At 43.0% G+C, this 18081-nt stretch overlaps 1 protein-coding gene across 3 annotated transcripts in view; it reads left to right on the forward strand.

The window, feature by feature from the left end:
• The window catches only part of FREM1 (FRAS1 related extracellular matrix 1), a 261719-nt gene that overhangs the window by 39243 nt on the left and 204395 nt on the right, over window positions 1-18081 (forward strand). For all 3 annotated transcript variants that reach the window (XR_012299496.1, XM_073667881.1, XM_073667873.1), the window contains exon 2: window positions 13092-13576. Coding sequence is in view for 2 of the 3 variants with exons in the window: in XM_073667881.1 (XP_073523982.1) it covers window positions 13337-13576 (240 nt within the window). In the remaining variant the exon portion in view is untranslated. The remainder of the gene's footprint in view (window positions 1-13091; window positions 13577-18081) is intronic.

The raw sequence follows: 18081 nt of genomic DNA on the forward strand, positions 1-18081 counted from the left end.
CCTTCAATACGGTGCAGTCGTCCTGTCCCATTTGCAGAAAAGCACCCCCAAAGTATGACGTTTCCCCCACCATGCTTCATGATTGGGGCAGTTTTCATCCAGAAAGTCATTGGCGAACTTCAAATGGGCCTGGACATGTGCTGGCGTGAGCAGGGGGACCTTGTGTGCCCTGCAGGATTTTAATCCATGACAGCGTAGTGTGTTACTAACGGTAATGTTTGAGACTGTGGTCCCAGCTCTCTTCAGGTCATTGACCAGGTCCTCCCATGTAGTTTTGGGCTGATTCCTTTCTCAGAATCATCCTTACCCCATGAGGCGAGACCATGCATGGAGCCCCAGACTGAGGAAGATTGACAGTCATCTTGTTTTCCTTCCATTTTCTAATAATTGCACCAACAGTTGTTGCCGTCGCGACAAGCTGCTTGCCTATTGTCCTGTAGCCCATCCCAGCATTGTGCTGGTCTACAATTTTGTCTCTGGTGTCCTTAGGCAGCTCTTTGGTCTTGGCCATGGTGGAGAGGTTGGAGTCTGATTGATTGTGTGTGGACAGGTGTCTTTTCTACAGGTAATGAGTTCAAACAGGTGAAATTAATACAGATAATGAGTGCAGAGTATGAGGGCTTCTTAAAGAAAAACTAACAGGTCTGTGAGAGCCAGAATTCTTGCTGGTTGGTAGGTGATCAAATACTTATTTAATGCAATAAAATGCAATTTAATTATTTAAAAATCATACAATGTGATTTTCTGGATTTTTTTTAAATTCTGTCTCTCACAGTTCAAGTGTACCTACAATAAAAATTACAGACCTCTCCATCTTCTGTAGGTGGGAAAACTTACAAAATTGGCAGTGTATCAAATACTTATTTTCCCTACTGTATGTGTGAAAAATAAAATAGTCCCTGATAACCCCTTTAAATATTTCCAGTACATGGTGGCAAAATAATGCCACCCTACTGGTCATTATTACACATGACTGTTACAAGAGCAATATTACATTTAATACTGTAATACAAGAGATGAAAATAACTGTTGCACTATAACCACATTTACAGGATATACTGTACAGCAGTGATAATAGTGCTATACTGATCATTAACCAAAACTACTGTGCTTAAACTGATATTACCACCATAGAGTGACCATATAATGGTAGATATCAGTTCTACACTAGTGCTTTGCAAACCATATACTATACGTGTATAGTGTGCAGATAAATCCAGTGATTCAGTGTTAAGATGTTCTCGCTGATTGTAGTCATTCACTTTCCCTTTATTTTACCATCCAGCTCAGACCGCCAGGACCACTTCTCCCATCCGTGACTCGTCCCTGCAGAATATAACACACAGACATCTTTAGCTTATTGCTTTTCCAGTACCTTCCTCACATTCTCTCCCCTCTAGACAAGCCATGCTGCTTCTCTACTTCCATATACTAATAGTACACCCCGTAGCCCCTCGTTATAATAATAATGCCCCTATTTTCTTCCATTATAATAATGCTTTTTTCTGTGCCTCTTTATTAGAATAATTCTTCCTTATAGTAATGCCCCATTGTGCTTTATTAGAATAATATCTTCATTGCAACTCCTTATAGGAATGCCCCTAATTATGCCTCATTATCATAATGCCCCCTCCTGTGCCTCCTTATATTAATGCCCCACAATATGCCTCCTAGTTATAGTAATATCATCCCACATGGTACATTCTTATAGTAATAATGTTGTACCATTGGTCCTTATTGTCATAATATTGTCCCTTATTGTGCTTACTTATTGTAGTAATATTGCCCCTTTGGTCATTTTTGTAGCAATATCACTACAATATTGCTCCCCATTGATTCCTAATCTAATAATATTTCCCCAATTTGTCCTTATTGTAGTAATATTTACCCCCACTGTGCCTTCTTATTCTAGTAATATTTTCCCCTGTTGGTCTTTATTGCAGTAATATTTCCCCCATTGCCTTTTTATTGTTATATTGACCCTGCATTGGTCCTTACTAATGTAATATTGTACGCCCATTATGCATTCTTATTGCAGTAACACTGCCCCCCATTGTGTTTTCTTATTGTAGAAATATTGCCCCCCTTTGTGTCTTCTTATTGCAATAATATCAGTAAAGCTTTTCAAATTATGTCTGAGATAACTGCTGTGTTCATGCTGTGTTATCGATTCATGCCCGTGGTTGGGGCAACTTGAAGCCGATGACAGGTTCCCTTTAGCTTTCTTTTATATATTTGTCTGAATACAGTGATACCAAATTCTTATAGGCTTTTTCACATTTTACTACTTTGGCAAAATAAAAACATATTTTCTGTAAGCCTTAACTTTTATGGCTTGTTTTTAGTGGGACAGATTGATGTTATTATTTTGGAGTACATATTATTTATTGATCAATTTTATTATCATCTTTATTTAGGGAAATGGGATGCAAAAAAAATGCAGCAATTTAGATAAACATACAGTACAGACCAAAAGTTTGGACACACCTTCTCATTTAAAGATTTTTCCGTATTTTCATAACTATGAAAATTGTACATTCACACTGTAGGCATCAAAACTATGAATTAACACATGTGGAATTATATACTTAACAAAAAAGTGTGAAACAACTGAAAATATGTCTTATATTCTAGGTTCTTCAAAGTAGCCACCTTTTGCTTTGATGACTGCTTTGCACACTCTTGGCATTCTCTTGATGAGCTTCAAGAGGTAGTCACCGGAAATGGTCTTCCAACAATCTTGAAGGAGTTCCCAGAGATACTTAGCACTTGTTGGCCCTTTTGCCTTCACTCTGCGGTCCAGCTCACCCCAAACCATCTCGATTGGGTTCAGGTCTGGTGACTGTGGAGGCCAGGTCATCTGGCATAGAACCCCATCACTCTCCTTCTTGGTCAAATAGCCCTTACACAGCCTGGAGGTGTGTTTGGGGTCATTGTCCTGTTGAAAAATAAATGATGGTCCAACTAAACGCAAACCGGATGGACTAGCATGCCACTGCAAGATGCTGTTGTAGCCATGCTGGTTCAGTATGCCTTCAATTTTGAATAAATCCCCAACAGTGTCACCAGCAAAGCACCCCCACACCATCAGACCTCCTCCTCCATGCTTCACGGTGGGAACCAGGCATGTAGAGTCCATCCGGTCACGTTTTCTGCGTTGCACAAAGACACGATGGTGGGAACCAAAGATCTCAAATTTGGGCTCATGAGACCAAAGCACAGATTTCCACTGGTCTAATGTCCAGTCCTTGTGTTCTTTAGCCCAAACAAGTCTCTTCTGCTTGTTGCCTGTCCTTAGCAGTGGTTTCCTAGCAGCTATTTTACCATGAAGGCCTGCTGCACAAAGTCTCCTCTTAACAGTTGTTGAAGAGATGTGTCTGCTGCTAGAACTCTGTGTGGCATTGACCTGGTCTCTAATCTGAGCTGCTGATAACCTGCGATTTCTGAGGCTGGTGACTCGGATAAACTTATCCTCAGAAGCAGAGGTGACTCTTGGTCTTCCTTTCCTGGGGCGGTCCTCATGTGAGACAGTTTCTTTGTAGCGCTTGATGGTTTTTGCAACTGCACTTGGGGACACTTTCAAAGTTTGCCCAATTTTTCGCACTGACTGACCTTCATTTCTTAAAGTAATGATGGCCACTCGTTTTTCTTTACTTTGCTGCTTTTTTCTTGCCATAATACAAATTCTAACAGTCTATTCAGTAGGACTATCAGCTGTGTATCCACCTGACTTCTGCACAACACAACTGATGGTCCCAACCCCATTTATAAGGCAAGAAATCCCACTTATTAAACCCGACAGGGCACATCTGTGAAGTGAAAACCATTTGCGGTGACTACCTCCTGAAGCTCATCAAGAGAATGCCAAGAGTGTGCAAAGCAGTCATCAAAGCAAAAGGTGGCTACTTTGAAGAACCTAGAATGTAAGACATATTTTCAGTTGTTTCACACTTTTTTGTTAAGTATATAATTCCACATGTGTTAATTCATAGTTTTGATGCCTTCAGTGTGAATGTACAATTTTCAAAGTCATGAAAATACAGAAAAATCTTTAAATGAGAAGGTGTGTCCAAACTTTTGGTCTGTACTGTCTATTAAAAATAACAAATTATCTTTACTTACAGGTCTTTATAATTGCGGCACTACCAAATATGTTTTTGTGAATTTTTTAAAGATGCTTTCTATATTTAACTTTTTTTTACAGTGGTGTAAAAAATAATCAGCTGTATTTATCTCCTGTTGCTCCAGAGCTGCCTTTTCACTGCTGCCTCTAGCCTATGACTGCTGCAGCCAATCACTGGGCTCAGCTGTCTTGTACCATCTACCTGTCACGCAAGGTGAGGGAAGGAACAGTGTACAACGACAGGAAGAGGGGGAAGGGAGCCCAACAACTAGGGAAAGGGGGAGTGGCGACCCCTAGGCAGATCTAATATCACCCTGCCTACCCTATCGTCCCTATATAGGTTCCGCACCTATCGCCGAACAGGAAACCTAATCCCTGAATGTCCCTAGAGCAAGGCCCTAGGTAGGGAGGGGACTGGGTGAACACTAGTCAGGCCCCACTGTAACTAAAGACAACAAGGTAAACAAACAAAGGGGATACACTTAGCTTGAGAAGACACCAGAGAGATAACGCCAACTATCCTTCAAGGGAAGCCCAAGAAGAAAGTAGCCGACTACTAGTACTCCAGGCATGGACAGAGGAACATAGAACTATCACAGGCGACTACAGCCGGATCCAAAGCGACTGTCTGTCACACTTGATACACACATGACACTACCTCACTATGACCGCTGAGCAGTGTGATTGGCTGCAGCTCTCATGTGCTTTTGATGTAATGTCGCTGCTGCTATCTTTTTAATAAAGTAATGGTATAAGAAAGGCTGATTTTGATATAGTTACTCACTGTATGCCTTTGCACTAAAAATTTGAAACATGCAAAACTCCTTTAAAAAATTAAAAGCAAATAGGCTGCTACATATTGCCAGATTAGTCCCTTGTTAATAAAGAAACCCATTAATTGAAATCTTTTATGAGAAATATCACTGTATTACTGTAATACTGTACATGATTGCAGATAGTGTTTTCCGCTTCCTAGATATAAAATGTAAAGTGATACCCGCTGGCATGAACATCTGTGTTGCTCTTTGTATGTTTTGATCATGTGTGTCTGTACAATTAGAGCTCATCCTCAAAACATTTATGCTTTTAAGCGTAGGTAATTATGGTTGTTTTTTCCAATAAAGTCTCTTTCCCCTGACTGAATGGAAGGTCATTGTGATACCCATTAAAATACAGCCTCAGGCACTTGAGGAAGCTTTGCTTGCAAACACTTCATTTGTGCTCCTCACCTTAGCACTGCTTTGTAAGATTAAAGTCTGTCTCACCACTTGCTTCTTCATTTGCGTGTTTATGGGAAAGGCAGATGTTAAGTGTTTGTACAGCAGTAAGGTATAGAAATGGATTTTTTATGAATGCTCCACTGTAATGGATGTTTAAAAGTAAGTAAAACTAAAAACACTGTGGACCGATTCATCAAGGTGTTTCCAACAGGTTTCTGGAGTAAAACACCTTGATATGTCACAATTTTTTATTGCAACTTGAAGTTGCGCAAAGTTATGTGACTTTTGGCATTTTTACGCCCGTCAAAATGTGCGAATCATGTGTGGGACTGGGTGTGGTGAAGCCTGACTAGCAAATTCATCAAAATTTATGCCACTTTAGTGGTGTAAATAACACCAGAAATGTACTTCAGTCCCTGACCGCTGTAACATTTGAAACTTGGACCAGGGACGGCGACAGGACGAGAGGTACAGCAGCAATCAGCAGACACTCACAAAGATTAGATAATATAATATGAACAATTACTAATCAATTTATAAAACAAGGGAAAGGATGGTAGTTAAACAGCATATATATAACAAATACAATGACAGCAATTCCTCTCGATAACACCGAATAAGAATATACATAGGCACAGTTAACATAATGAACAGTTATATGGAAGTAAAAATACATGCGATTAACCATTCCTATGCATATAGTCATAAAAACGACAGTGTTGTGACAGTACTTTAGTAATCACATACTCAGAGCAGTGTTTTTGAAGTGTCTCTGAAAGAAGAGGCCTTTTTTCCTAACTAAATAGACCTCCATAAAGTCATTTATATATGCACATGTTTATTCAGTTGTAAATGGTACCAGTACATCCTAAGACTGAAGTGTCCTTGCTGGGCTGAGTCACGAATAATCAGAAACGCTGACTAGAATCTCTTAGAGAATGCCAATCTGTCTAATGCAGGGCTTCTCTAAGTCCTTAGAAATTAGGTCTCACGTAGCCTAGCCCAAGATGCTGTGTCCTTGGTTGTCCTCACCAAGTTGGCTCATGTCAATTCAAACAACATGTTCCAGAGTCACCAAAAACAGATCAGAGTTGCACCGCTCTATCCAGACCTTTTTCCATCCAATGCGTAGCTTCAATGTCTCCTTGAACTCCTGTAGCAACAGTCACCAACTGCCAAACCCCTGCGCTGCAACTCCGCTGCCATCTACTGGCCAGATCATATATTACATCACAAATCTCCAACAATAAAGTAAACTGTGATTAACCCTTACACATTTATGTCAGGGGCTGACACTAACACTAACCAATAGAGTTGTATTGATCTATACACACATCTATTTTAAAAACGAATCCACGTGTACCTCAGACCATGTCTTTATCTACTCTTATGGATTTTGTGGATCAGATTCGGCCATTAAAGTCTATGGAGATCCACTAAAAATGATTGAAAAATGATAGACATCCTTTTGATTTCAGTGTTCCATCCATGTTTCATCCATTTTTCATATGCAAATTGCCTCTTCGGAGAAGATGAGGACTTGATCTCTATAAAGACCTGTTGGAAGCAGTAATCCTACTAGTCACATTTGACACTTTATTGAGTCTTACAATATGACTTAGGATGAAAGCCAAATCAGAATCTCAATTTGCACTGATCTTTTAAGTCAATGGATAAGTCCAGACAGCTCATCTCCTTCAGATTTTAAAAATGGATGAGATAAAAAACGGATGAAATATGGGTGTAAAATGAAGGCAATATGAATAACACGAGAGGAAAATGATTCATTAAGCATGAATGTAAAAATAGAGATGGAAATGTGAATGCAGCCTTTCTAAGCATATCAGTGTCCTAAAGTAGGGCGCTCTGCTTGGAATCCCTCTCTGTCCAGTATGACTACCACTGTGCAGAACCTGACTTGATTGCATGTTATGTGCTCCAACATTTTACAGTAACATTGTCAGGCTTTTTCTTTGCTGAATTTCTTTCAGCTTGTAAAAACTATATGATTTTCATGCATGCTTTTGTGGCTTTTTATATTCAGACATGCCTTTTTATGCCTAAAATGTGGCATACCTATACCATGCTGCTCTTTGAGAAAAAATGGCAAGGTGTGGACCTTGAACACATATCAAAATTACTGGTTATCTGCAGCTTCCTAGTGGCTGACTGCTAATCACCAGAGTTTTCAGCAATTAAATCAGCAGCAACTAGTCACCAGGGTGCTATGCTGTACAAAAAGTTTGTTCTCATGGGGTACCCTAAAGAGGTATTATGTTTTCAGAAAATAATGGTTACTTATGATAGGGACAAATTTTGAATCCCCTGGAAAGAGGAGTGACTACCCACACCACAAAGTACATGTACAGTCATAGACAAAAGTTTGAGACTGACACAAATTTTTGTTTTCACAAAGTTTGTTGCTTTCGTTTTTATAGTGGTAATTTACATTAATTCTCGATTGTTATGAAGAGTGAGCAGCTAAATTACAAACAAATGCAGAAATTCCTCGCCATGAAAATGAACTTAAAAAAAAAAAATTCCGCTGAATTTCAGCCCTGCAACAAAATGACCTACTTACATTATTTCACTGATCATCTCGTTAGCTCAGTAGAAAGTGTTATCGAAGACAAGGCACCTGATATCACTCTGCCATGCTGATTGGATTATAAAAACAGACTGGGTTCTTTAAAATGAAGATGGTGCTTGAAATCATTGTCTTCTTTTGATAATATGGTTACCTCCAAGGAAACACTTTCACACTTTACAGGCAAGGACATTGCTGCTTGTAAGATTGCCCCTAAATCAAACATTTATCGAATCATCAAAAACTTCAAAGAGTGAGGTTCATTTGCTGTGAAGATGTCTTCATGGCGCTCAAGAGAGTCAAGCAAGTGCCAAGACCGTCTGCTAAAGAGGATTCAGCTACGGGAAAGGTTCAATACTAATGTTGAACTTCTTCAGGAATGGCAGCGAGCAGATGTCAAGTGTCAGGCTTTTGGAGTATGGCCTGGTGTCAAGAAGGTAACAAAGAAGCCACTTCTTCCATAAAAACATCAAGGATAGACTGACATTCTTTGTAAAATACAGGGAATGGACTGCTGAGTATTGGGGTAAAGTTATTTTCTCTGATGAAGCTCCCTTCAGACTGCAACCTCTGGAAGAATGATTGTCTGGAGAAGAAAAGGTTAGAGCTACTGTGAGTCCTGTGTGATGTCAACAATAAAGCATACTGAGACCATTTATGTGTTGGGTTGCTTTTTATCCAAGGGAGTGGGCTCTCTCACAATTTTACCTAAGAACATTGCCATGAATAAAGAATAATATCTTAACATCCTCCATGTGCAACTTCTCTCAACAATGCAGGAACAATTTGGTGATGAAGAATGCATTTTCCAGCATGATGGAGCATCATTTCCCATGGGAAAAGTGATAACTAAGTGACTCAGTGAGCAAAAAATTAAAATTTTGCAGGCCATAACCAGGGTACTTCCCTCATCTCTATCCCATTAAGGAACCCATGGTAAGTCCTCCAAAAGTGATTGAACAAACAAACACATAGAAATTGTGATAAACTCTAAGCATTGATTAGGCAAGAATAGGTTGTCATCTGTCAGTATTTTGCCCAGAAGCTGATATCCAGCATTCCAAGGCGATTTGCAGAAATCTTGAAAAATAAGTGAACCTGTCAGCTGATACATGTTGCCCAAACTGTGGGTAACATGTATCAGCCACTTGCTGTAGTATCCCAGCCATGTACTTTCAATAGCCTCCGGGGACCGAGCCGCGCTATTGACTAGTCGTACAGGTGGGTCCCCGGCGGCTTCTCCCCGCCCACTGACAGTGACTGACAAGCCTCTGCCTACGTGTGTGTATAGGCAAAGACTTGTCAAGCACTGTCAGTGAGCGGGGAGAAGCCGCCGGGGACCCGCCTGTGCAACTAGTCAATAGCGCGGCTCGGTCCCCGGCAGCCATTAAAAGTGTGTTTTTTTCTGAAACACTGCAGCATTTCAGAAACAATCATATATGGCTGAGATCATACAACCAGTGCCTGATACATGCTTCCCACGGTTTAGGCAACATGTATCAAATGACAGGTTCCCTTTAACTGCTTGCATAAGCTTGATGTATTTGTCGGTAAAATTATAAACACTTATACAGTAATTGTACTTCAGTAACCATTTAAAACATCTGACTAAAAAACACTGAAGCAGCAAACTTTGTGAAAATCAAAATATATGTCAGTTTCAAAACTTTTAACCATGATTGTATGTTGCAGTAATGGTGAGGGACTGGAGTTGTGTCCACACCATCCACAGTGAGAGCTGGCGTGAACATACAACTGAGCTACCGCTGCAATGGAAAGCACCAGAGGTAGCTCAGATTTTAGCAGTTTAACCACCAAGATGTCACAGTCAATAGTTCTTTATGTCATATGTCTATCCCATCCCTTATGGCATCATGGAATACCACAAGGTCGCTGTGGCAGCTGGGGGTCTAACAATTAACATTTATAAAAGTTTATTTTATAAAAATGTTTTAGTGTAACAAGAAAAAAAGACATAAAATCATTGTTTTAACAATAAAAAATACTTTAAGGCTATGTGCACACAAAGCGTTTTTACTGCTTTTCCATGGCGGTTTTTCCGCCACGGAAACGCTGTGAAAACGCTTGTTAATAGGTCTGCCAGCTATAGCAATGGCAATCCTGATGTGCTTACCTGCGATACCTGCGGACTTGCTGCATTTCAATTAAAGCCAATAGCCGCGAATTTGCGGCGGAAACGCGGTGCAGGTGGTACCCAGGTCAGGAGAAGAGGACTACTACTCCTCTCATCTGACCATCACACCCACTGATAACAGCGAGAGCGGGTCGGTTGGGGGGGGCAGTAGTCTGCTCTGCCGAGTCGGCGTGCCCGTGGTGAAAAAAGTAAAAAAAAGTAAAAATTAAAATAAAAAACACTATACTCTCCTGTCCGGTGCCCCCCGGTGTCCTCCTGGCCCTGGTCCCTGGCGATATTCTCCTCCTGGCGGCCGGCGGTACACTGCGGGGAGTGCGCTCACTCCCAGCAGTGTACTGCGCTGCCAGAACCTGCGGTCACGTGAGCGATCAGCTGATTGCTCACATGACCTCACCGTGGGAACATTCTGAAGAATGTTCCCATGTTGGTGAGCTCACCGGGGCTGATCAGCTGACCTTCAGCTGATGAACACCAGTGATCTCCTGCAGCAGCAATGTATACTGACAGGAGTGATTTTACAGCCCTGTCAGTGTACATTGCTGTCTTCTACAGCAGTGACATCAGTGATTGCTGATGTCATTGCTGTAGAAGTGACCCAGATTGCCGAGGGACAATCATTGGCATAATCATGGACTACGTTGTGACGGCGGACAGGTGAGGGATATGGTTGTTTGGTTTTTTACCTTTTTTCCAGAAGATCGAGTGCAATAAAAAAAATTATTAAAACCATGTGTTTTTTATTTCATTAAAATACTTTATTCTGGCCGTGTCTTTTATTTAAAAAGCGGTGACCACTTTGCTACGCGGTTAGTAATGGGGGCGTCTTATAGACACCCTCATTACTAACCTGGGCTTCACATCAGCCGTTAATATAAGGCTGACGTGAACCCCAATCCCATTACCCCACTTGCTACCGCTACAGGGCAATGGGAAGAGCGGAGGCTAAGTGCCAGATTTGGCACATCTTATGGATGCGCCATTTCTGGGACTGCTGAGGGGTTATATTAATAGCCTTGGAGGGGGCTAGTATTCATGGCCCCTTCCCTGGCTATTAATATCAGCCCGCAGCTGTCTGTTTAGCCTTTTCTGCTAAGATTTTATAGGGGGACCCCACGTAAATTTTTTTTCTGGGGCCCCCCTGTAATCTAGCTAGTAAAGGCTAAACAAACAGCTGTGGGCTGTTATTAATAGCCAGGGAACATTTTTGGCTAATGGCCCCTTCCCCAGCTAATAATATCAGCCCCCGGTGGTCGGCTTTCCCTCTGCTGGTTATAAAAATGAAGCGGGAGCATATGACATTTTTTTTTAATTTTAGGCTCTGTGCCCACAATCCGGACGTAGCAGTTCTTTGTACGCATATTTTTTGCTGCGTCCAAAACCTTGCATTCTATTGAACGCAGGTAAATCAACATGTGCTCACTGAAACATTCGGATTTACCGCATTCAATCCATTCTTCTGGTCAAATTTATATTGCGGAGACTAGCGACTCAGCAAGAGAATTTGACATGCTGCTGTCCTGAAAGACGCACTGCATGTCAGTGTTCTAGAGATCCCATCCACTATGCTGTAACATCTGGACGTTGCGGGTTTGACGCTCTATAAACAAGCAGCATCAAACCTGCAGCGGTTCCTGATCGTGGCCACGTACCCAAACTCACCCGCAGCATGTCAATTTCTGTAGCGGAGACTAGCGACTCTGCAGAGAATTTGACATGCTGCGGTCCTGAAAGACGCACCACATGTCAGTTTCCACGGGTGATTTGCAGCCTCTGATGCATGCATAGAGGACATGGGATTTCTAGAGATCCCATCCACTATGCTGTAACATCTGGACGCTGCGGGTTTGATGCTGCATAAACACGCAGCGTAAAACCTGCAGCGGCTCCTGATCGTGGTCACGTACCCAAACTCACCCGCAGCATGTCAACTTCTGTAGCGGACACTCTAGTCTCTGCTGCAGATTTTGACCGATTGAAGTGTTATTATATGCGGTTATTAAGTGCGGCATTAGAACACCGTGTTTTGGACGCTGCGTCCAAAGCGCCGCTGAGTGGGGGACATAGCGGCTAACCAAACAGCTGGGAGCTGTTAATAATGGCCAGGGACCATGTTTGCAAATGGCACCTTTCTAGGTGAAAAATAGCTGCTCACAACTTCCGCATTAATTGCATGAATGGAAATGCTAATGAGATTGGGCGAATGGGATTAGCTGACACCTAGCTCTTTTGTTTGGTGATGACAAGGTGTCAATCAGACCCTTTCATCACCAAACCTAATTAAAGTAAAGTAAAGAGTTAAATAAACACACAGACACAGATCAAACACTTTATTTGAAATATAACAGACACATTCTTTAATCATTTAAATTAACCAATATACTCACCCAGTTCTGACAGTAATCCAAGGGTTTAAGCAATGTCCCACCAAATAACTTTATTTAGCTCCAAAAGGCATTCATTGATGTACAAAAATGCTTCAAAAAATGCAGCAAAAATGCAGCAAAACTGCACTTTTTTCCGCAGTGTTTTTCCTGCCAAGGAGATGCAGAAACGCTCAGGAAATTTCTGCTTCAGATCCTGACCGTGCGCACATAGCCTAAAGTAGAAAAAACTGTGAACATGCATCACTGTTCACTTATTTTCAGAAGTAGTTTTTTTTCTGCCACATCTAGTATCTAATTTGCTGCGGATTTGTGGTGCAGAATCCACAGCTCAAATTCCATCACGTCTGAACATGGCAGTACAGTGCAGAATAAATCCTCAAAGAAGGGAAAACATTTAAAGACAAGGTAATGCTTGCTAAAGTGCTAGCGGACTAATACTTAATGAGTTTGTGCAATTCATGTGTATGTTTAAATCCTTATTTGTGTTCTTCATCCTTTACATAAAAATCAGGTCCCGCAAGCTTTGCCAAATCATATCCAGGAAGAAATCTGTGTTTCTCTGTCTCCACTGTTTTTACTGATCTTACACTTCATTTCCTTCTTTTATCCCTTTATTTTGTAGGATTAGAGAATAAAAGGAGTACATTAATGCCTGGCTTTGTCAGGATTCTTCAACAACTTTTATTAAAGCACCACGACTTCCTGAAAGGGCTTGTTGTTGTCAAGATTTTGGACGAGGGGGGCTGCTCTTCATGTTGAACAGATGACTGAAGAATAGCCACTGCCTGATGGTGTGTAAAATAATCCTAAAAAGGGAACAGACTCCAGCTGAAGATCATAGATGTTAGGATATAAGTCAGGATAAAGATGAATCTCTTTTGGAGATGTCACGTGTATCCATCACTTGCATTATTGTTAGTGACTTTGAGGTTCCTGAGCTCTTCCTTTATCAAAGTCAATAATGGGATCACGGTGATGAAAGGACAGGTTGGCTACTTACCAGAAAATGACCTACAGTTCTCTATCCCCAAGGAGAAAGATGCCTGCAAAGTGGAAGTTATCGTTAATGAACCGATAACACAGAGAGTTGGAAAGTTAACTCCGCAGGTAAGAGCACTTAAGATTCTTTGTAATCAGAAAACATTTGTACAGGCCAAATAAACATGTTAATAATGCAGATATTATTTGGTCTTAAAGACCACATACATTGTTATGAAAATGAAACTTGAGCAACATCATATCTATCTATCTGTCAAATTCAAAAGGTTTTATTGGCAGACCAAAACATTTTATTTTAATATTTTAAGGAAATAGGATTCTTCAATTCCGGATTCTTAGTAATGAAGAGGACCTTATTGGCAAGACCGTAAACGTTAATCCATAGATTGCTTATTTTGACATATTGTTTGACCGTGACGGTTCAGCTTCTCCAGAGTCTTGATCTCACTGTCACCATAAAAAAAAACAAAAATATGTATATAAGTACATTTTATAAAAAAATCAAAAAGAAATATATCATTATTTATAAATACCAGAGTTGTAGTTTATGTTCACTAAGATATGATAATGATCTAAATACATGGATACAGATGAACATACTTTTATGACCGGGTGCTCATCTAGCACAACAAGATATCACTTGTAAAGCCAGTAATGCTATATTATCACATATATTATGTAGGTTACATGGTAAAAAGAAAATTCCAATATGAAAATTATGTATTTATTATAATTGATATGTAATTCAATAGAGTAAAAAACAAGTTTACAAGACGTCCACAGAATGCTATCTATAGAAGCAACAAAAGAATACCCTTAAAGAGTAACCGTCGTTATAATTTTTATTCCATAAATCAACAGTACACATGAAAAAAATCAACGTTGTAATATATCTTATCAGAGAAATCTGTTTCTTTCTCCTCCTGAACTGATCATTCATTATCAAAATTCTCAATTCTCAGGTAAAATCTATATTCAGTGAAGACATATTATTATATAACTGAGATGGGAGATGGCAGTTGTTACTAATAAGATACTATGTAGGGATAGGAGGAAAAATAACTATGTCTCTTACTCCTCCCTTCTTCTTACCTCTCTCATCTAAAGAGAATCTTATTAGTAGCAATTGCCATCTCCTATCTCAGTAATGTAATAATCTGTCGTCACTGAATGTAAAATATTACCCGGAAATTGAGAATTTTGAGAATGAATGATCATTCCCAGCAGAAAAAAAGCAAATTTCTCTGATAAGATTTATTAAAAAGTTGCTTACATTCATGTATACTATTGATTTATGAAATAAAAATTAAAATGATGGATACTCTTTAAGCCCGGCCAGCAGAGGAAACCTAACAAAATGCATAGGAAGAAATTGAGGTTCCTAAGTTTGGATAGTGTTGGAGCTGTTGGCAAAACTTGATAGAGTGTTGTGCTCTGGTGAAGAGGCAACTAGAAGTGGTGTGAGCGGTGAGGTGTACGGGACAGAGCATACAATAAGTGATGGGTATAAAGCTGCAGTGCGGTTTTCTTACTGTAGAACTGCAAGGTTCTTTTACATGATTTTGATTAATCTCAGCATCCTCTAGGGCTGGCAGGTCACATCCATGGTACTGATGATAATGTAGGTTGCTGTGACTGCCTGCAAGGATGTTTTTCATTAGAGCCATAGTCTAGCTGTTTTAAAGACGTTATCCACTACTTTCACATTGATGCACTATCCATAGTCGGCCAGAAGTCCTTACTTGCGGTGCTTGGCAGTGCACGTGTGTGGGACGTTTTGCTGCCTGTGTGGCGTGCAAAAAATGGACACATCAGAGTGTTTTGCCCACAGACATACGGTCCATGGCAACACACTGACATGTGCGCAGACCCGTTCATTAGAATGGGTCTATGTGTGTATGTATCTCAAATATTTGTGAAAACTGTCACCACACGTCCCGGACACACTGACATTTGAAAGAGGCCTAAAACTGACCCGGACCTACACTACACTAAACTAACATTCTCACAGGATCAAAGGGGAAAAACATTAGTATGGAGTGTTTCTTTAAGAGTCACCTGCCTAGCATTAATGCCTAATGTTAAGTCGCCTCTTAACAGTTGTTGAAGAGATGTGTCTGCTGCTAGATATCTGTGTGGCATTGACCTGGTGTAGCGTCGGCGTCCCTGCCTCCTGCTAGGCAGGGACGCTGTTCCCCTCACCTCTCCTCTCCGTGCGTGGCGTCCTCCTCCCGCTCTGCTGGCAGTGCGCGCTGCTTCCCGGCAACTGTGCGCGCGCGCGCTCCCCCTCTCTTAAAGGGGCCGCGCGCGCCGTCCTAAGGAGTCCCCGGCCAATGGCCGGAGGACCTCACCATATATAAGGCACCTCCTCCAAAATGGAGGTGCCCGAGCAATGTTGTTGCAAAGCCTTCACTCTGCTTCAGCCCTCAGGTCCCGTTACCAGTTACCTGCCAGTCACCTGCCAGATTCCTGCTTGATACCTGCCTGATATCCGCTTACCTGCTTGCAAGCCTGCGGTCCGACGGTCTGCCTTCCGACACCTGTCAGTCTGTCTATGGACCAGCCTGCCCGCTCACCTGGGAGCGCTCACCTGCTACCTGCCTGCTAGTCTACCTGGAGGCTCTGCCGTCACTTGCCGTGACCACCTGCCAGTCCAGAGACTCTTGCCCGCTCACCTGGGAGCGCTCACCTGCTACCTGCCTGCTAGCCTACCTGGAGGCTCTGCCATCACTTGCTGTGACCACCTGCCAGTCCAGAGACTCTTGCCCGCTCACCTGCTACCTGCCTGCTAGCCTACCTGGAGGCTCTGCCGTCACTTGCCGTGACCACCTGCCAGTCCAGAGACTCTTGCCCGCTCACCTGGGAGCGCTCACCTGCTACCTGCCTGCTAGCCTACCTGGAGGCTCTGCCGTCACTTGCCGTGACCACCTGCCTGTCCAGAGACTCTTGCCCGCTCACCTGAGAGCGCTCACCTGCTACCTGCCTGCTAGCCTACCTGGAGGCTCTGCCGTCACTTGCTGTGACCACCTGCCCGTCCAGAGACTCTTGCCCGCTCACCTGGGAGCGTCCACCTGCTACCTGTCTGCTAGTCTACCCAGAGACTGTCCCTGTGACTACCTGCCCTTCTACCCAGAGACTGTCCCTGTCACTTGCCGTGACTACCTGCCCTTCTACCCAGAGACTGTCCCTGTCACTTGCCGTGACTACCTGCCCGTCTTCCCTGGGAGCCACCCGCTTCCTTACAAGGACCGCCCCCTTGTATAATTGCTCAGAGGTTCCGCCTCCCAGACCCGTTACAGTTTGCTCGGGCCATGGAACCCGGTGGCACCCAAGCTCCCTCGCTCTCGGACCTATGTCATGAACTGTCCCGTCAGAGGTCCCAACAGGAGTCCATCCTGAGTCATCTGCGGAATGTCAACTCTCGCCTGGACACTCTGACTGCTCCATCAGCAACCACCGCTAGTGTCATGACTCGCAGCCCGGCAGCGCCGCTGCCCACCAATACCATGGCATCCTGCCCCGGACCCCGGCTTTCTGCACCTCCACGCTTCGGAGGCGACCCCGCTCAAGCTCGGGGCTTCATAAACCAGTGCACCCTGCACTTTGAACTCCTGTCCCACCAGTTTATCTCCGACCGGGCCAAAGTAGCCTTCATCATGTCCCATCTCACGGGGGAGGCACTGGCTTGGCTAAATCCTCTATGGGAGAGAGGAGACCCCCTGGTGTCCAACCTGCCAGCCTTTCTCACGGCTTTCCGGAAAGTCTTCGACGAACCCGGACGGAAGACCTCATCCGCATCATCTCTGCTACGTCTCCATCAAGGAAATCTCACCGTGGGCCAATATGCCATACGGTTCCGTACCCTTGCTTCGGAGCTGGCCTGGGATAACAACGCCCTGGTGTCTGTCTTTTGGGAGGGTCTGTCCGGCCGTATTAAAGATGAACTCGCCGGTCGGGACATACCTACCACTCTCGACGACTTAATAACTCTTGCCACCCGGATTGACATCCGGTTCCAGGAACGCGCCAAAGAGGTCACCCGTGAGAGGAGGTTTCCACGTCTAGCCTCTACCTTTCAGAAACCTGTCACTTCTCCCGCTACTCCCCAGGCGCGCTCACCCAAGCCTATTTAGGTCGACCAGACCAAGATGGTCAAAACCCGTCAAGAGTTACGCCGTGCCGAGGGGAGCTGCTTCTACTGTGGCAGTAAGGAGCACCGGATCCGTTCCTGCCCGGAGAGGTCGGGAAACGCCTGTGTCTAGGATCGCTCAGAGAGGTCGTCCTAGACAAGAGTAAACCCTCTCCATCTCTGTTGCTGTCGGTCTCTATCATCTGCGGGGAGAACCGTTATTTTGAACTAGCCCAACTTGACTCTGGAGCTGCCGGAAATCTCATTTCTCAGTATCTGGTAGAGAAATACCGCATTCCCACCAAACCTCTAGCTGTACCCTTATCTGTCGCTGCCGTGGATGGGGGCCTCTTGCCACATCCCATCCAACTCATCACCGAATCCATAACCCTGCAGGTGGGAATGCTGCACTCTGAGAGCATCTTCTTTCATGTTCTGCCTGGACTCTCTCACGCCCTCTTACTAGGCCTACCTTGGCTTCAGA

The sequence above is a fragment of the Phyllobates terribilis genome, unplaced genomic scaffold, assembly GCF_046119375.1.
Source record: "Phyllobates terribilis strain yellow unplaced genomic scaffold, ASM4611937v1 Scaffold_1__5_contigs__length_1240528914, whole genome shotgun sequence".
Lineage (NCBI taxonomy): Eukaryota > Metazoa > Chordata > Amphibia > Anura > Dendrobatidae > Phyllobates > Phyllobates terribilis.